Source organism: Bufo bufo, chromosome 10, assembly GCF_905171765.1.
Source record: "Bufo bufo chromosome 10, aBufBuf1.1, whole genome shotgun sequence".
Taxonomy (NCBI): Eukaryota; Metazoa; Chordata; class Amphibia; order Anura; family Bufonidae; genus Bufo; species Bufo bufo.
Window position 1 is genome coordinate 83,575,548 of NC_053398.1, and position 17,198 is coordinate 83,592,745.

A 17,198-nucleotide genomic window follows, 5' to 3' on the forward strand; every position below is an offset into this window, starting at 1 on the left:
TTTGAAATGAAACAAACAAGATGTGCTTTAACTGCAAGACTGTCAGCTTTAATTTGAGGGTATTTACATCCAAATCAGGTGAACGGTGTAGGAATTACAACACCGTTCACTTGATTTGGATGTAAATACCCTCAAATTAAAGCTGACAGTCTTGCAGTTAAAGCACATCTTGTTTGTTTCATTTCAAATCCATTGTGGTGGTGTATAGAGCCAACATTTTTAGAATTGTGTCGATGTCGCAATATTTATGTACCTGACTGTAAGTTAATTGTCTAATGTAATACAACAAAGCACAGAGCACAGCAATGACACTGCTGTATCTTTCATAACTGCAATAAACTTTAGAAAATAGCTGCTGGGGAGGTTCTTATATAGTAAGGGGGTAGGCAAGCTGTGACAAAGCCTTTTCATTGGCCCACAAGCTAGAAGAAGGGAGGGATGATCACCTGTAGAGCTGGCCCTGCGGTTCGCCTGGCGGTCATTTCGCGGCAAACTTTGCTCGTTCGCGGTTCGCCGAATGGGCGAACATATGGCGATGTCTACATTGTGAAGAACTTTGACCTATGACACATCCATCAGGTGGTACAGGACGGCCAATTGAGATGTTTCAGCACATGGACATACCCCCTACCTTATAAATAAACCCGATCTGGCCGCCATTTTATATTCATTCATTTTTATATTTATTTGTCTTTTGCCAGTGTAGGGAGAGGTTGCTGTGTGGGGCAGGGACAGACTGTTACACCAGACACCAAACACTAGCTAATAGGGCCACAAAAGTCCTTTTAAGGACTGGTATAGGTGTGCTATCGATAGGTAGTTAAAGCACATCTTGTTTGTTTCATTTCAAATCCATTGTGGTGGTGTATAGAGCCAACATTTTTAGAATTGTGTCGATGTCCCAATATTTATGGACCTGACTGTATATATATAATTCAGATAGTTAGGGGGAGATAGTCAGTGTAGGTTAGATCGATCTATAGTGTAGCTGATAGGTTCCAGTGCAGGGTGTTAGGCAGTGTGATAGGTTCTGCTGTCCATACATACATACATGCTACAGACATAGTGCTGTGATGTCACAAGTTGCACGTATTGCGAAAAAATTGTGCAAATATATTGGAGCACTCTATCTGCATATAAACCTACTCTAATGTTCTGCCGTGTCAACCATTTTCTCCAGTCTCAGGAAACTTATACCAGCTTGAAAAATGTAGCATAAGTGACCCACGCCTGTATTTTGCGCGCATTAAGCGAATATTACATTGCCTATTTTCGTAATCAAGAATATAATCTCAAATTCGCGAATTTGCAAATATATGACGAATATGCTACAAAATATTTGCGCGATATTGCGAATTCGAATATTGCACCTGCCGCTCATCACTACTGAATACAGCAATGTCCAGGAAATATTGTGAATAGCAGCTTATGTTATGGTTTCTGCCGTAAATTGTAGCAAAAAATATGTGAAGGCTGCTATGTACAATAAACAGCACAATTTAGCCTCCATCTCGGCACTGCTCTGAATATCGTTATGTGACATAACTGCATTCAGGGCTTGCAGTCCTAGCAGAGCGCTGCCTCAGGCCATCTCCTCACTTTGCCTCATCAGTGGTGCACCCCTGCTGATAGCTACTTGGATGAAAATTGCAAAATACTGGAACATTTCTAGTGCTTCTCTTTTATGTGAAAATATAAGTGCAATTAATAAAAATGTCTTGTTTGAGAAACATATTGCCACAGTTGTACATAAATTGCCTCAGTTCTACAACAATTGGAATGCATGACTGGATTCTCATAATATTGTAATATTACACTTCTTGGTAAGATGAACAGAACTATTTTTCTAATTCTTCCTAAAGTTCTGATTGTTGCAGATGAGTTCACTGTAAATATGTCACCATATTTACCTGTTATTATTTGTACTGTTCTTTTTATTTCTTGGAAATATAATAAAAATGAATGCTCATAACAGAAATACACCACACAGAATTCCCATGTTTTACTGTTTTCCAAAAATAGACAAAGATGCTATTAACCTGCTGGGTAGGCCTGTTCTATTGGGCATAGGGTCAATTTAATCTAATTTATATAAATATGTTAATCATTTCCTTCAAATGTATGTTAAGAAAACCCTGTGTTAAAAATACCTATCTTAACCCCTTAATGACTTGAGCCCTACATGTACAGTGCAAGTCAGATCTTTAAAGATAGCACCCCCTCAGGAGCTCAGTGGGTGCCATAGCCGCCAGGTGTCTGCTGTTATACATAGCAGACACCTGAACAGTGATGGCCAGTTCGCATTGTTCGCCCGCGAACATATGCGGGCTGCCATCTTTTTTTACAAGTCCGGCGAGGCACAAATAAGCCCTTACCTGTGCCTGTGTGCGAGCCGGTCTGAAAACAAGTGCGGTCAGCGGGAGCAGGCAGTTCCGAGAACAGCCACCGGGGGCCTTCATCGGGCTGTTCTCGGAACTGCCTGCTCCCGGTGACCGCATTTGTTTTCAGACCAGCTCACAGCACAGGTATTGGCTTTCCGTGTGCCTTCGCGGACTTGTGAAAAAAGATGGCAGCCCGCATATGTTCGCGGGCGAACAATGCGAACTGGCCATCACTGCACCTGAAGGCATTGTCCATGACAGGTGATAACACCAATCATGGACATTTAACCTCTCAGATGCCAGGGTTGATTGTGACCATGGCATCTGATCGGTCTTTTCCTAGGAGCACGGCTCTCCTGCACCAAGTTTGAGTGAGCTATGGCAGCCTCAGGCCTTATGAATTTCCCATAGGCTGCAGTGTTAAATTATTGCAGTATAACAGCATGTTAAAAGTTAAAAAAATATTTTAAAAAAATTATAGATCAAGTGAATGAAGCAGAGGCCAAAAGTTAGTCTTGCCATTTAATATCTGAATATAAAAAAGTAGCAAAAAATATAAAAAAAATGTTGCCATCTACTAAAGGAAGATAAGGTGTCAGGCATGACTCGTGGACGCGATGACGTGGGCAAGGTGGGTCACATCCTCCTCCTCTCTTCCTGCCATGCCCCACCGCGTCTCTCATCCCTCGTGCTGCCCGGTGTTAGGTGCTGCTCCCAAACCCCAGATATAGCTGCCGATGCATTTTAGTGGCTGCCTGAGCTGACTGCCGCTACAGAGGCCACCTGCTTGGTCGGTGAGCCTAGGAGATTTCCCTACTCCTTGCTGTCCTCCCGGTAAGAAGTTTCCTCCCGACCTGACTCACTGGACCCAAATTGAACCTGGACTATGTAGAATTCCTTCGTACTTTATTCCTCCCAAGGCTTCCTTTGACCTCTCACCCTCTGCTCAATTATAGCTCCCGGACCTTATACATTATATTACTGCCTGTGCTCTGGTTGAGGCTCCTCTAATCCTGCTTATCTCCCACGTGGATTCCTCTATCGGCTTCTCCTCTCTCCTCTGTTCTCCCTGAGCTACTGCATCTCGCTGACTGTCTACAAGGAGATAGGTAAGACTTTTCCTTTTTGGATTTGTTCTTTGTGGTCTTTCTGTGCTGAAGGCAATTTTTTTTATAACCAATTAATATACAAGCAGCTGAACTAGGAAAGAAGGAAAAAGTGAAAGTGAAGAAAGGGGGGGGGGCAGGAGAGAAGAAAAAAAACATCAAGAAAAGAGGGAGAAGAAAGGAAGAAATAAAAAGAAAAGAAAAGAAAAGAAAAAAAAGAGAAAGGAAAAGAAGGGAAAAAGGGGAAAAAGCAAGAAGGGTGGGAGAAGAAAGGAAGAAATAAAAAAAAATTAAATAAATAAATAAATAAAAAAAGAAAAGAGGAGAAGGGGAAAAAAATCTAAAATGGGCCCCAAGCAAAATAGGTGTTCAGCGGACTTTTCTGGGGTAAAGACAGCCCAGAGACCTTTGGAATCTGCAAAAATTGACCAGTTTTTGAATTCTCCTAAGGTTAGTAGGACAAAAGGCTACAGGATACTAACTTTAAAATAAATAATATTTCTGCAACTACAGTGGATGAAACATTGAATGAATTCCCCCAAGTTGAGGGGATGGAGATTGAGGGGATGGGGATCATCCAATGTTGAATCTTCCCCTATAAAAGAAATATTGCTGGCAGTTAAAAAAAATGACATAAGTGTCAACCCAGCTTGGGTAAATCCAGTCTGATGTAGCCCTGATAAGGGATGATGTATCGAAGATTCGGGACAGGGTTAATGCTGTAGAAAAGTCTGTGAACTTAAAACATCAAAAACTGAAATCTCTACCCTAAAGACGGATCTTAACATGCTTAGAAAAAAAGTTGTAGACTTGGAGGACAGGTCAAGGAGATGTAATGTGAGAATCCTGGGGTTACCTCAGGGTGTTGAAGAAAAAAAATCCTGCTCAAATGATCCAAATGTTGATCCTGGAGAAGTTTGGAAAATAACATTTCTCTCCCTTGTTTGTAGTGGAAATGGCACACCGGGTCCCCAGAGGTAAACCAATTTCTGGAAGGCAGCCACGGACAGTCCTGGTGAAGATATTAGTCTCACGAGACAGAGATATGTTATTGAGAAGGGCAAGGGAGTGTTCTCCTATTCTATACAACGGGAATAAATTGGCTTTTTTTCCTGACTTTTCCATGGAGATTCAAGAAAAGAGATGTACTTTTACTGCGGTTAAAAAACGTTTACAGGAAAAGGATATTAAAGAGGACCTTTCACCGATTCTTACCCTATGAACTAACTATACAGATATGTAGAGCGGCGCCCGGGGATCTCACTGCACTTACTATTATCCCCGGGCGCCGCTCCGTTCTCCTGCTATGCCCTCCGGTATCTCCGCTCACTAAGTTATAGTAGGCGGAGATACCAGTCCCTAAGTTATGATAGGCGGAGTCTGCCCTAGCGCTGGCCAATCGCAGCGCAGAGCTCACAGCCTGGGAGGTTATTTTCTCCCAGGCTGTGAGCTCTGTAATGCGATTGGCCAGCGTTAGGGCAGACTCCGCCTACCATAACTTAAGGAACGGAGATACCGGAGGACATAGCAGGAGAACGGAGCGGCGCCCGGGGATAATAGTAAGTGCAGAGAGATCCCCGGGCGCCGCTCCACATGTATGTATACTTAATTCATAGGGTAAGAATCGGTGAAAGGTCCTCTTTAAGTACTCATTTATTTACCCAGTGAAACTTCAGATCATTTTTAATGATGGAACTTATTTCTTTGATACTCCGGATCTCGCCATGAATTGGCTTGACCGGAATAATATCTGACTTGCTTCATTTTCCTTTTCTTGATTGGTAGCAGTTGTGGGGTTATGTGGTAATGAGAGTAGGAGGGATGGTTTTAGTTCAGAGATCTGTTGCAGAATGTGGCGGATTAAGTGGTTTAGGGGGGTAAATCTGTTCTTTGGGGAGGGTTGCGATGCGTCTCATAGGATGGGGAGATGGGGATAGGATCATTGAAAATCTCTACAGCAGTTAGAATCTTAACCTGAAATGTTCGGGAACTGGGAGATAAATTAAAGAGACAAGCGGTTTTTGATCTCGTGCTGAGACATTTGCCAGCGATTGTTTGGTTGAAACTCATTTTACTGAGGAGACCTCCCTGTGGTTCGGCAGGGGATGGGCTGCGCAGATGTATCATTCTAACTTTGCTAGTTACTCTAGAGGAGTGACAGTTTTTATTCATAGGGCGATTGACTTTGTCTGCGAGGCATCCTCTGTTTATAAGCAGGGGAGATTAGATTTTTTGTATTGTAAACCTAATGGGAAACTATGTATTCTAGCTTTTGTTTATTATAATGTCTCGACTGCGTGTTGCTTTAGGTACACAGCTTAACATCAAGTATAAACCGAATCCCAATGAAAGATGCGCTGGTTTACTGAACTTATGCAATCTTTACTGAGCATATAATGAACAGGAATGCGTACAATAGTGTTCATATAATATGAGATGATATGTGAGGTAAAACTGTGAAACAAACATAAAAAGAAAGATATAAGCATGGCTATTCAAGCAACATACATTATACATAGCTAATACAAAAGATAGGGCCTAACTAACATGTGCTTGCTTACTACACTGAAACACACATTATCTATCTGCAATGTCTAACATCCCTCTACACAAGCTGACTAGAAAAACCCCTTTACTCACAGGCTTTGGTGTTCATCAGGTTTGCAATCTGTAATAGCTTTAAGATGTCCTGTGGATCTGGTAACTACAGTAACTAGAGCTGAACTGAACAGGATATGTCCCAGCAAGCTCTAGTGGTACAGAGAAGACCCGCCCCTAGGCTTCAAGAAAATGGAGGGTCTTAAAGAAACAGACACTGCTGAGTGCCAAGCATGTAATATACATTGCAAAGGCAGCACATTTATATTCCACCTTATTTTTCCTTAAATGTGCTTAACTGCTTGTTAACTTTTATGGAACAATGGCCTGAATGCCCCTCATTAGTTATTGGGGATTTTAACTGCGTCATCAATCCTACTACAGACAGTATCTCCTTGGGGTGACCATTCATTTGTTCAAGGGTCTCCCTTGGCACATTTTTGTCAGGAATTTAGTTTTGGGGACATTTGGGGATGGTAAGGACATGGGAGAAGAGCTTACTCCTGTATAAGTAAATCCGGAAAATCTATGTCTAGGATACATATGGCCTTAATAAATGAAAAATATATATGAGTTATGTAAAATGGATGAAATATGAGGCAAGGTCTCTTTCAGACCATGTACCTCTGTCTCTCGAGCTCTGTATGGCCCACAATGAAGATATGGCGAAACCCCCATTTAGACTAAACCTCCACTGGTTGTCGGTAATGGAGAACAGGAGATTTGTGTGTTTTTGGGACACTAATTACAACCCAGCTAAAACTCAGGTAGTCTGGGATGCATTTAAGGCAATCAAGAGGGGGATTTTTGCCAGTAATATTGGTAATCTAAGGAAAGGATATGGTATCAATGAGAAGACTTTAAAAGAAGCAGTGATATCAGCTACACACTCCTTTTCTAATGGCCATCTCTTTCCCTGCCATTACTGACATCCAAAGGGATTCGCTTGAGGTGGATTTTTCTATACAGCAACTGGAAGCGGCAATTAAAGCATGCTCTGGTGACTCCTCCACTGGATCAGATGGGTTTCCATATGAATTCTACCGTAAATATAGGGAAGTTATTCTTCCTAGGCTGTTGAAGGTATTTGATGAGTCATTGGAGGATGGGAGTCTACCGGAGTCAATAACAGAAGCTGTAATAATATTAATTCCGAAAAAATGTAAGAACCCCCTAGATTTGGGGTCATATAGACCTATATCGTTATTGAATACGGATGTGAAGCTTCTTTCAAGGATTCTGGCTACAAGGCTCTCTAAGGTTATTCCTTCAATTATACACCCTGACCAGAATGGGTTTATTCCAAATCAGGGCACTCATCACAACCTACATCGCCTATTTATGAATATTTAGTCCCCCAGGGGGTCTCTGGTTCCATCCTGTCTTTGGATGCCTCCAAGGCCTTCGACAGGGTGGAATGGAGATTCCCTTTTGGGCAGGATGGGATTTGGATATAAATTTATAGATATCATTAAACTGCTATATAGATCTCCTTTAGCTAGCCTGAACATTAATGGGAGTTTGACATCTAGCTTTACTTTGAATAGGGGCACTCGCCAAGGCTGCCCATTATCCCCATTGTTATTTGATATCTATACTGAGCTCTTAGCCTTGGCGGTTAGGCAGGATACTAAAATTAAAGGGTTTGGAACTTTAGGGATAGAGGATCGTATTTCTTTATATGCAGATGATGTTCTATTCTTTATAGATCATACTAATACAACTCTTCCAAGACACATCCGAATAGTTAACTCCTTTGGCAAGGTCTCAGGCCTAGATATTAATTGGTCAAAAAATACTCTTATGCAAGTGGATACCTTTGTACCCTCTAGTGAGGGACTCTGAGTAAGTTGAATGTCTCTGATTTCTTTCAATATCTGTGTATGATTATATCCCCCAAGATTGAAATTTTTTACAGCTTAACCTGAAACCATTGTTGACCAAATTGAGGTTAAAAATTGGGGTTTGGCTGCGACTTCCTTTATCTAGAGCTGACAGAGTGTCCCTGGTTAAGATAGTGATCTACCCCAAATCCTACCCCAACTCCTTAGGAATTCACCTATATGGATAGAGGATACATTTTTTAAACTTATGGAGAGAATGATTAATGACTTGTTGTGGGGAAGAAAGCGGGTAAAGCTTAAATTGGATTATTTATTTAAGCCGCTGGAGTAGGGGGATTTGAATCTTCCCTACTTCAGGGGCTATTTTATAGCTGCGCAGTTATGGTTATATCGTGAATGGGAGAAAAGTGCATTGTGTACGACTCTGGTGAGGAGATTCCCGTATAACAATATATTTACCTTACTAGAATCTGGGCAACTGAATAAGGTGGAACAGGAGTACAAAGAGGCTAGAAAGTTGTTATCCAACTCTTGGGACACTATTAGATCATGGCTCGCTCCAATGCACCCCTCTCTGGTATAATTCACATCTACAGGCTTTAGATGGAATTGCCGGAGATCAGTTTTGGCAAAAAAAAATTATTCTATATGTTACACAGGTAGTGAAGAATAGAGAGATAATATTTTTTTCACAGTTAGCACAAAGGGAGATTTTGGATAATATGTCGTGACTTAAATATTTTCAGTTGCGATCGGCACTTTCTAGTGTAAAGGAGAAATCCCTTTTTTAGATAGACACTTCTACTTTTGTAAATTATTTAACAGTGAATTTAGAATGGAGAGTCAAGATTGCACATATTTACAAACTACTACTTAAGGCACTATTTATTAAAATACAATCACAATCACCGCACAGTATTAGAACAAAGTTTTATGCAAATCGACTTCAGATGTTTCATCCGAACTCGATTCACTCATCCCTAATCACAATCATCAGTCACAGGAATATGGAGACACAAAGAAACAAGACCTTGTACAGAATCATTTATGGTGAAACAGCATGCGTGTACTCCCAAGATGAACATCTTGTATAAAACATGTAGTAATAATAAAATAGTAGAAATCATCTTAGGATGGAGCTCGTAAGTACCCACCTAGTTTTTCCTCGCAAGGCATCTTAAGGGGTTCCTCAAAGGGAATTTTTATATGGTCTGGACTATTTGACCTTATGGCAAAATATGAACCAGATAATAGAAAAACAAAATGAAAAAAAGGCAAAGACATGATAATAAAAATGAAGATAAAAATAAAGTTAAAAATATTCTATAGCAGTTTTATCAATGTATCTGTAAAACAGCTATTTCCTGGCTGCAGAGAGCTTGTATAGTGGTGTAGAACATAGTGCCTTGCAGAAACACGCATAGGGAATCTGCTGTGGTAGTGAAACAATACTGTGAGTCAGTATGACAGGCAGATGATAGGCATCGCTCTAAGAATCACTGCACACTTCACTTATTTTGGCAGTTATGGGGCCAAAACTGACCAAATAACTCAAGTATGAACTCAGCCTTACAAGTCAATGTTAGCGCCAGATATAAAGAACTGCGCGGCAGAGGCCCAAGATCCTACTATAGCGTGAAAGAGCGCACTCTTCTTACACCGTCGTCAGCTGATTCCACATAGATTTCTACAGAACCTGTTCTATTAAACGCTTATACAAGTAGAGCCCCCCCCTGACAAAGTGGAGAGGGTGTCAGCAGTAAGTTTGTGTTGACGTCACTGATTATTTTGCCCTTCCTCTGATCCATCAGAACAATAACCCCACAAAAACGGATCCTGTCTGTTGAGCATCCACCTGCACTTGGTCAGTATTTAGTCAGTAATCCATCAGTATTGCTAAAGCCCAAAAAAAAAAACAGGAGTGGATCTAAAACAGAGATGACACGTAACCGGAATATTTGCATGTCTTCTGTGTTTTGTATCCACTCCTGCTTTTGGCTACCAAATCATAAGCCAATTCTGATGCAAAATAGGGATACAGTCCTTACAGCTGCTACCAGTGTCGGACTGGGGTGCCTAGGGCCCACCAATAAAATATATTTTGGGGGCCCACCGTACAGATACAGTCATATATTACCTGCTCACAAAGCAGCAAGATGCTACTAGATGATTGAATATGGGGGTCCCTGCAGCAAGTTTGAGGAGGTAGGTCCTGGGGAAAAAAGGACACTAGCTAGCTCTCCCCTATACCTAGAAGTCATCTCAGCTCTGATTGGGTCTATAATAATAAACTGGGGAGTTTCTGTAATAATCTATCAAGTTTTGCATAGGAACATAAGCTGGTTGAGATGCTGTACATTGACTATATGTATGTAGTGCAGTACGTCTACTGTGTTATGTGCCACTTGTGCAGGGGGAGGAAACTAAGGGCCCACCGGGGGATTCACCTGTACCCCTGTGTACCAGGCCAAAAAGGCAAAATAGTGGCCCAGTCAGGGTGGGACCATCATGATAAGTCCACAGAGTGCCCAGTGACAGAGTGGTGAGGTGGCAACAGCATGAGGAGACCACAGAGTGGCCCAGTGACATAGTGGTGAGGTGGCAACAGCATGAGGAGACCACAGAGTGGTGATGTGGCAGCAGGAGGTATATTTCCTATTAATACACGCCGTAAATAACTGTAGTACAATGTAACTTCCCCACAGAACGGCAATTAAGACGTATTATTTTTACTATTAATACACCCCCCAAAAAAAGTAAAACAATGTAACTTTAATGCAGAACGGCTAATAGGACGGCTAATAGGACGGCTAATAGGACGTACATATCTTTCCTATTAATACACCCCCCCGCCCCCAAAAAAGTAAAACAATGCAAAATTCACAGCAGAACAACTACTAGGACGGATGTATATTTCCTATTAAAACACCCCATAAATAACTAGTACAATGTAACTTCACTGCAGATAGGCAATTAAGACGTATTCTTTTTACTATTAATAAACCCCCCAAAATTGACCACAGACCGGCTAATAGGACGTATGTATCTTTCCTATTAATACACCCCGTAAATGGCTGCATCACACAGAACTTGCACCCCAATAACAAGCAACGTTTGGTGGAATTACTGATGTATCATATAGTGCAAACAACCTAAAAGTAGCAGTATAACTGCAATTTGGATCCCCAAATAGTACAGCAAGGTGTAATAGAATCGCTCCTATTACCCAGGCTGTACACTTTCCTATTGCACCCTGTTGTCCTTTTATAGTGTGGATGATGCCTCCCTATCCTTTCCCTACACCTTGAATAATCTTTCCCTGAACTTCTAAATCGATTTTTCAGCACAATAAAGTGTTTCGTAGCACTGTCCCTAGCACCTGCTGATGTCTCTCCCTGCACTAAGTACACTGGAAAATGGCTGAATCCAAGATGGCTGAGGCTATTTATAGGGCTGTGACATCACAGGGCTGGCTGGCTGCTGATTGGCTGCATGCATGGCATTGTGGGTAATTCCTCATTCCCAGAGTTCTTTGCTCCATGTCCTAACACGTGCAGCAGTCATTTTAGGAAAAAATGCAATTCGCTACCAGGAAGCGCGAGAAAATTTGGCTTTGGTGCTAATCGAAATGTTCCTGAAATCTGGATCGAATTCTAATTTGTCAATTTAGATTTGCTCATCTCTACTATCTACATCAACTTTTGGTGATCCATACAAGTTCACAGGCACACAGACAAGGATGCTATGAGGAGACTAGCAAGGGGTCAGTGCCCGCATTGTTGGTGAGAAGATTTTTCCTTTGGAGTAAAGCAGATGCTTTGACACTAACTGCAATGCTGACCACTACCAATGAGAATACTATTTATAATTTAAACAGTGGTGTGCTTGGATTTTTGAGGTTCACCAAGTCCTTACTTGGTTTATGACCATTAACTTATGTTCGGTGTACCTACCATACCTGTGTTTTTATTTATTGTGAATATACCATTATGTCACATGTTTGGTATATGATATATTTTTTATATTTTCTTAATAAAATGTCAATAATACTATGTTTTGAGAACATGATTATATTTATTGTACAGCAAGATTCAAGAAAAAATGTTCATGCTTCCGTCTGCCTTATTTCTGCCCCATTCAAACAAACCAGTTGCTACCTAAACACTCTACATATATTTTGCTGTATATTTTGCTCATACTAACACATGCTTCCGGAAGAGTTAAATACTACTAGTGTAGTAATGTAAGATCTTTAGGGTAAAAGGTAATTTATAAATATAAGAAAATGAGATATGGATTTTGTTCTCTGTTTTTTAAAGCAAAGATCCTCTATACAAAAATTCAGATATTTAATTTTACATTTAAAGGGTTTCTGTCACCCCACAAAACTCTTTTTTTTTTTTTTGGATAGTTAGATTCCTTATAGGGCGATATAGGAGAATATAATAGTCTTACTTACTTTCATGCGGCCGATTCTTTATAAAACGAAGTTTTATAATATGTAAATGAGGGCTCTACCAGCAAGTAGGGCGTCTACTTGCTGGTAGCCGCAGCAGCAATCCGCCCCCTCGCCGTGTTGATTGACAGGGCCAGCCGGGATCTCCTCCTCCGGCCGGCCCTGTCAGTAATTCAAAAATCGCGCGCCTCTGGTCATTCGGCGCAGGCGCTCTGAGATGAGGAGGCTCGTCTCCTCAGCACTCCCTCAGTGCGCCTGCGCCGATGACGTCTTCTCTTTCGGTGATGTCATCGGCGCAGGCGCACTGAGGAGACGAGCCTCCTCATCTCAGAGCGCCTGCGCCGAATGACCAGAGGCGCGCGATTTTTGAATTACTGACAGTGCCGGCCGGAGGAGGAGATCACTGCTGGCCCTGTCAATCAACACGGCGAGGGGGCGGATTGCTGCCGCGGCTACCAGCAAGTAGACGCCCTACTTGCTGGTAGAGCCCTCATTTACATATTATAAAACTTCGTTTTATAAAGAATCGGCCGCATGAAAGTAAGTAAGACTATTATATTCTCCTATATCGCGCTATGAGGAATCTAACTATCCAAAAAAAAAAAAAATGAGTTTTGTGGGGTGACAGAAACCCTTTAACCTGCAACATACAGTACATGTAACATGAGAAACACATACACACCTTGCAACTCATAGCTGATGGCCTGCATGCTGCTTTCCAAAAGATGTTACCACACCTATTGAATCATTCGCTGTAAAGAGAACTTATGTAGCTGAATTCAGGAAGGCAATATGTTTCAGTCTAACTCCACCCTTTTAGCTCATCTCTAACTGCATCACAGTAAGGAAATAACCTTTACTTGTACTAATTGATAGTCATGTACTAAACTTCATGTGTTATACAAAGAGCATCTAATAATTTAACTTTACTATGGTTGGTTTTGGAAAAATCACCACCACAGCTTTCCTTGCAGCTTTTTAAGCTAAAGCCAGAAATGGATCCAGCTGGCAGCAGAAGTTCTTCTTTTATATTTTACATTCCTTTTGAATTTGCTTCTAGCTTTCATCCCATTATCTGCAGTATAGTCCATATTAAGCAGTCCACTAATTGACTTCCCACTAACTGCTAGTCTTCTATAAAACATTTATTATTGTAAAAATAAAAATATATGTATGAAACTTTGTAGGGAATGTAAACTACTGTTTCTACAAATTTGTCAGACTTGCTCAAAAACAGGGTGAGGCTTAGTTGAAAATAGTTGTGGTCTACGGTGTAACTTTTATGTCAGAATTGCACCACAATTCTAGTGCAAAATTCTGTTTCAAAGTAACTGCAATCCCAAGAAAACATGAAACGGGGCGGTACTGCTCAATGCCTCTCTCACAGGTAATGGCTACCTATGTGCCTTGTCAAATAGCAGCGTACATGGTGCGCAGTCCTTAATAACAGTGCATCAAATCCATAAAAGATGAGTAAAGAAAGATGGGCGGCACTCACCACTGCTGTAGTTGATTCCTTTATTCTTTATATAAAGACAGGTACAGACAATAGGACTGGGGCGGACTTATTTTAACACAGAACGCCAAGCGGCAAAGACCGTTTCGTGCTATCGAGCTTCCTCGGGCCACTGACCTCACCGTGCAAGTCTGCGCTTCCCTATAGCGTCACTACCTGTGGTTGTCATGGTGACCTCAGACGCTTACTAGGTGAGTTAAAAACAACATACACTATAAACCAACAATTGATTAATGCTTGATAAACCATTTGATATAAAAAAACATAATTTCATACCAAAAAAAACCACAGAGGTCATTTCTCTCAGACCAAGGAGACCCATGGCAGACATCCAGATTATCCATCTGGTTCCTTTTGTAATAGTACACAGTGTCTATCTCCACCATGTAACATGCCTGGAACAAGCTCAATGCCTGCGAACGTAAGGCAATTCGGATCGCCTCCATGGGTCTCACGTACATGATTAATTAGCCGGGGACATCCCTTCCCTGTTCTTATAGAATTTATGTGTTCTCTGAACCTTTCATATAGGAGTCTTATTGTTTTACCTATATAAAAGGCCCCACAGCGACATAACACTAAGTATACTACATAGTTGCTTCTGCACGTAATAAATTGGGATACTTTATGCTGGATGTCCCCAAACATCAAAAATTTCGTCTAACAGTTATATCTGCAGTATGAGCAGTTGCCACATCTGTAATTTTCTCAAGGTTTTTTGTCTGTTAACCAGTTGCTTGCTCTCTTCACACTGAGGCAACTCCTCACCAGTCTATCTTTTATCGTATGGCACTTCCTAAAGGCTATAAGTGGTTTGTTTGTTACATATTCTCCCAAACTCTCCTCATTCCTTAATATGTTCCAATTGCTCTGAATTACATGTCTGATCAGCTCCACTGCGGGGCTGAATTTAAAAGCAAACATAAACCTGCCCTCATTTTTTCCATTACGTCTATTTTTTTCCACTGTTTTTTAATAGATTATCCTGTGTAAACTGACCCACTTTGTTCATAGCCATTTCTATGCTTTTTTCTGGATATCCTCTTCTAGACAAACTGTCTTTTAACTCTTGGGCTTGCTTTGTATATCCCTCTTTGGTGTTATTGATTCTTCGAAGTCTAGTAAATTGGCCATAGGGAACAGACTTTTTAAAGCTAGATGGATGAAAGCTATCATGATGTAATAAAGAATTTGTGGCAGTGGGTTTTCGATAGCTCTCAGTGTTAATAATTCCATCCCTCACCATGACGAGAACATCAAAGAAATCCAAATATGTACCACCATAATTTAAAGTAAATCTCATATTCATATTATTGGTGGTATTGAGGAAGGAGACAAATTCCTCACACTGAGACTCTGTACTCGACCATACAAGAAAGACATCATCCACATAGCAAAGGAAAAGCTGTATGTAGCACAAATACGGATTTTCTATGGAGAAGATATACTTATCCTCAAATGGGGCTAGATACAAATTAGCAAAAGTACACGACATCGATGTGCCTATCGCCGTATATTTGTTTGAACCATTGTTCACCAAATTTGAATATGTTGTTAGTAAGAACAAAGTTCAAGGTGTCATGAACAAACTGGCAATAGAGATCCCCCTTACCTGCATTGCCCAAAATTTTTGTGACAGCTTCCACCCCAGCAACATGCGGTATGTGGGTTTATAAGCTTTTAACGTCCAGGGATATGAGGCTGAAACCTAATGTAGTGTTAATGACAAAGGAGTATTATTTGCAGGAAGAGAGAAGAGAGAGGGTCCATTCACACGTCCATAATTTGGGTACGCATTCGTTCCGCAATTTGCGGACCCATTCACTTTCAATGGGGCTGGAATGGAGGCGAATCCGCATTTTCGGGATCCGCATCTGTTTTTTCGGGATCCGTTTTTTCGGGATCCCCAATTCCATTCCTAAAAAAAATAGAACATGTCCTATTCTTGTCCGCAATTGCGGACCCGGAAAGGCATTTTCTATTATAATGTCTGTTATGTGTGGATCGCACATTGCAGGTGTCCATGTTTTGCGGGTCCGCTTTTTAGACAGGAAAAAAAGTCCTGCATGCAGACGAAAAAAACGTATCTCAGACGGAAATGGCTCAAACTGATGACATTTGATGCAACTGGAACAGTTTTTTTTACTGGATCCTGTAAAAAAAATTATCCTATGCAATTCTATGCATAACTGATGCAACAGGATCCGTTTTTTTACAGGATCTTCTTTTTTTCTCTCTCTTTTCTTCTGACGGAACAGAAGAACGGAAAGTTAAACGGTGATGTGAATACACCCTTATATTAAACACAGAGTTCAAAGACATTTCAACCCCAACATACATTGTTATATTGATGGTAGGTGGACTCACTATTGCATTATACCATGTGTTTTATAGTACAAAAATTTTATTGTTGAACCAGTGGTATTAAATACAAATTCTATAGTTCAAAGAAATTTCACCACCAACACTGCATTGTTATATTGGTGGTAGGTGGACACTGTAAAGCAAAGTGTTTTATAGTACAACAATGTAATTTTTTGAACTAGTGATATACAACATACACATAATTAATATAAATTCCATCCCCAACACTGCATCATTATGCTGAACTGGATGGACATAGGCTGAACTGGATGGACAGGTCTCTTATTTTCAGTCTTATAAACTATGTTACTGTTACTATGTTATTATATGGATGGTAGACAGGCCATTTATTGCATTGCACCATGTGTTTTATAGTACAAAAACACTGTATTATTTCCAAAGTAAATTGTCAATAGCAGTGTGCAGTGTGTTTGTCTAAGCAGAGGTACATTTAATTGCACCTCTGTCTTTAGATTACAGAAAACAGTTGCAATTTTGCAAGTATCGTTGAATAATCGTCCAAGTTGCTTGTATGCTTAGGTCTCCTTCTTTCATATTATGGTTGTACCCAGTAGTTTAAAACTACTGGTCACAGGTTTTTGATTTGATTAATACTAGGATATCTACTCAAATAACACTGAACCCTTGATCTGCCATATTTAGCCATATTGCCATACAATAGGTCTCTTGTTTAGATTCTCTTTCTTGCCCAGTTTTTGATAATCCAGACATTGTTATTAGAGATGAGTGAATTTTTCAAAAATTTGATTAGCTGGTTTGCCGAATCTTCTGAAAAAATTTGGTTTGATCCGAATATATTTGCGGCAAATTACGTTATAAAACATAGAAACATAGAATGTGTCAGCAGATAAGAACCATTTGGCCCATCAAGTCTGCCCAATATATGTTTCTATGTTTCTATGAGGAGGAGGC

The 17,198-nt window shown here is 40.6% G+C and overlaps 1 protein-coding gene across 2 annotated transcripts in view; it reads right to left on the minus strand.

Moving 5' to 3' along the window:
- The window catches only part of LOC120980842 (capping protein, Arp2/3 and myosin-I linker protein 3-like), a 1,329,972-nt gene extending 1,316,835 nt beyond the window's left edge, over positions 1 to 13,137 (minus strand). Inside the window, exon 1 of one of the 2 annotated variants that reach the window (XM_040410169.1) lies at positions 13,068 to 13,137. In XM_040410169.1, the coding sequence (XP_040266103.1) occupies positions 13,068 to 13,095 (28 nt within the window). In that variant the 5' untranslated portion in view covers positions 13,096 to 13,137. The remainder of the gene's footprint in view (positions 1 to 13,067) is intronic. The other variant, XM_040410170.1, reaches the window with a different exon arrangement.
- Between the last annotated feature and the right edge of the window lie 4,061 nt (positions 13,138 to 17,198).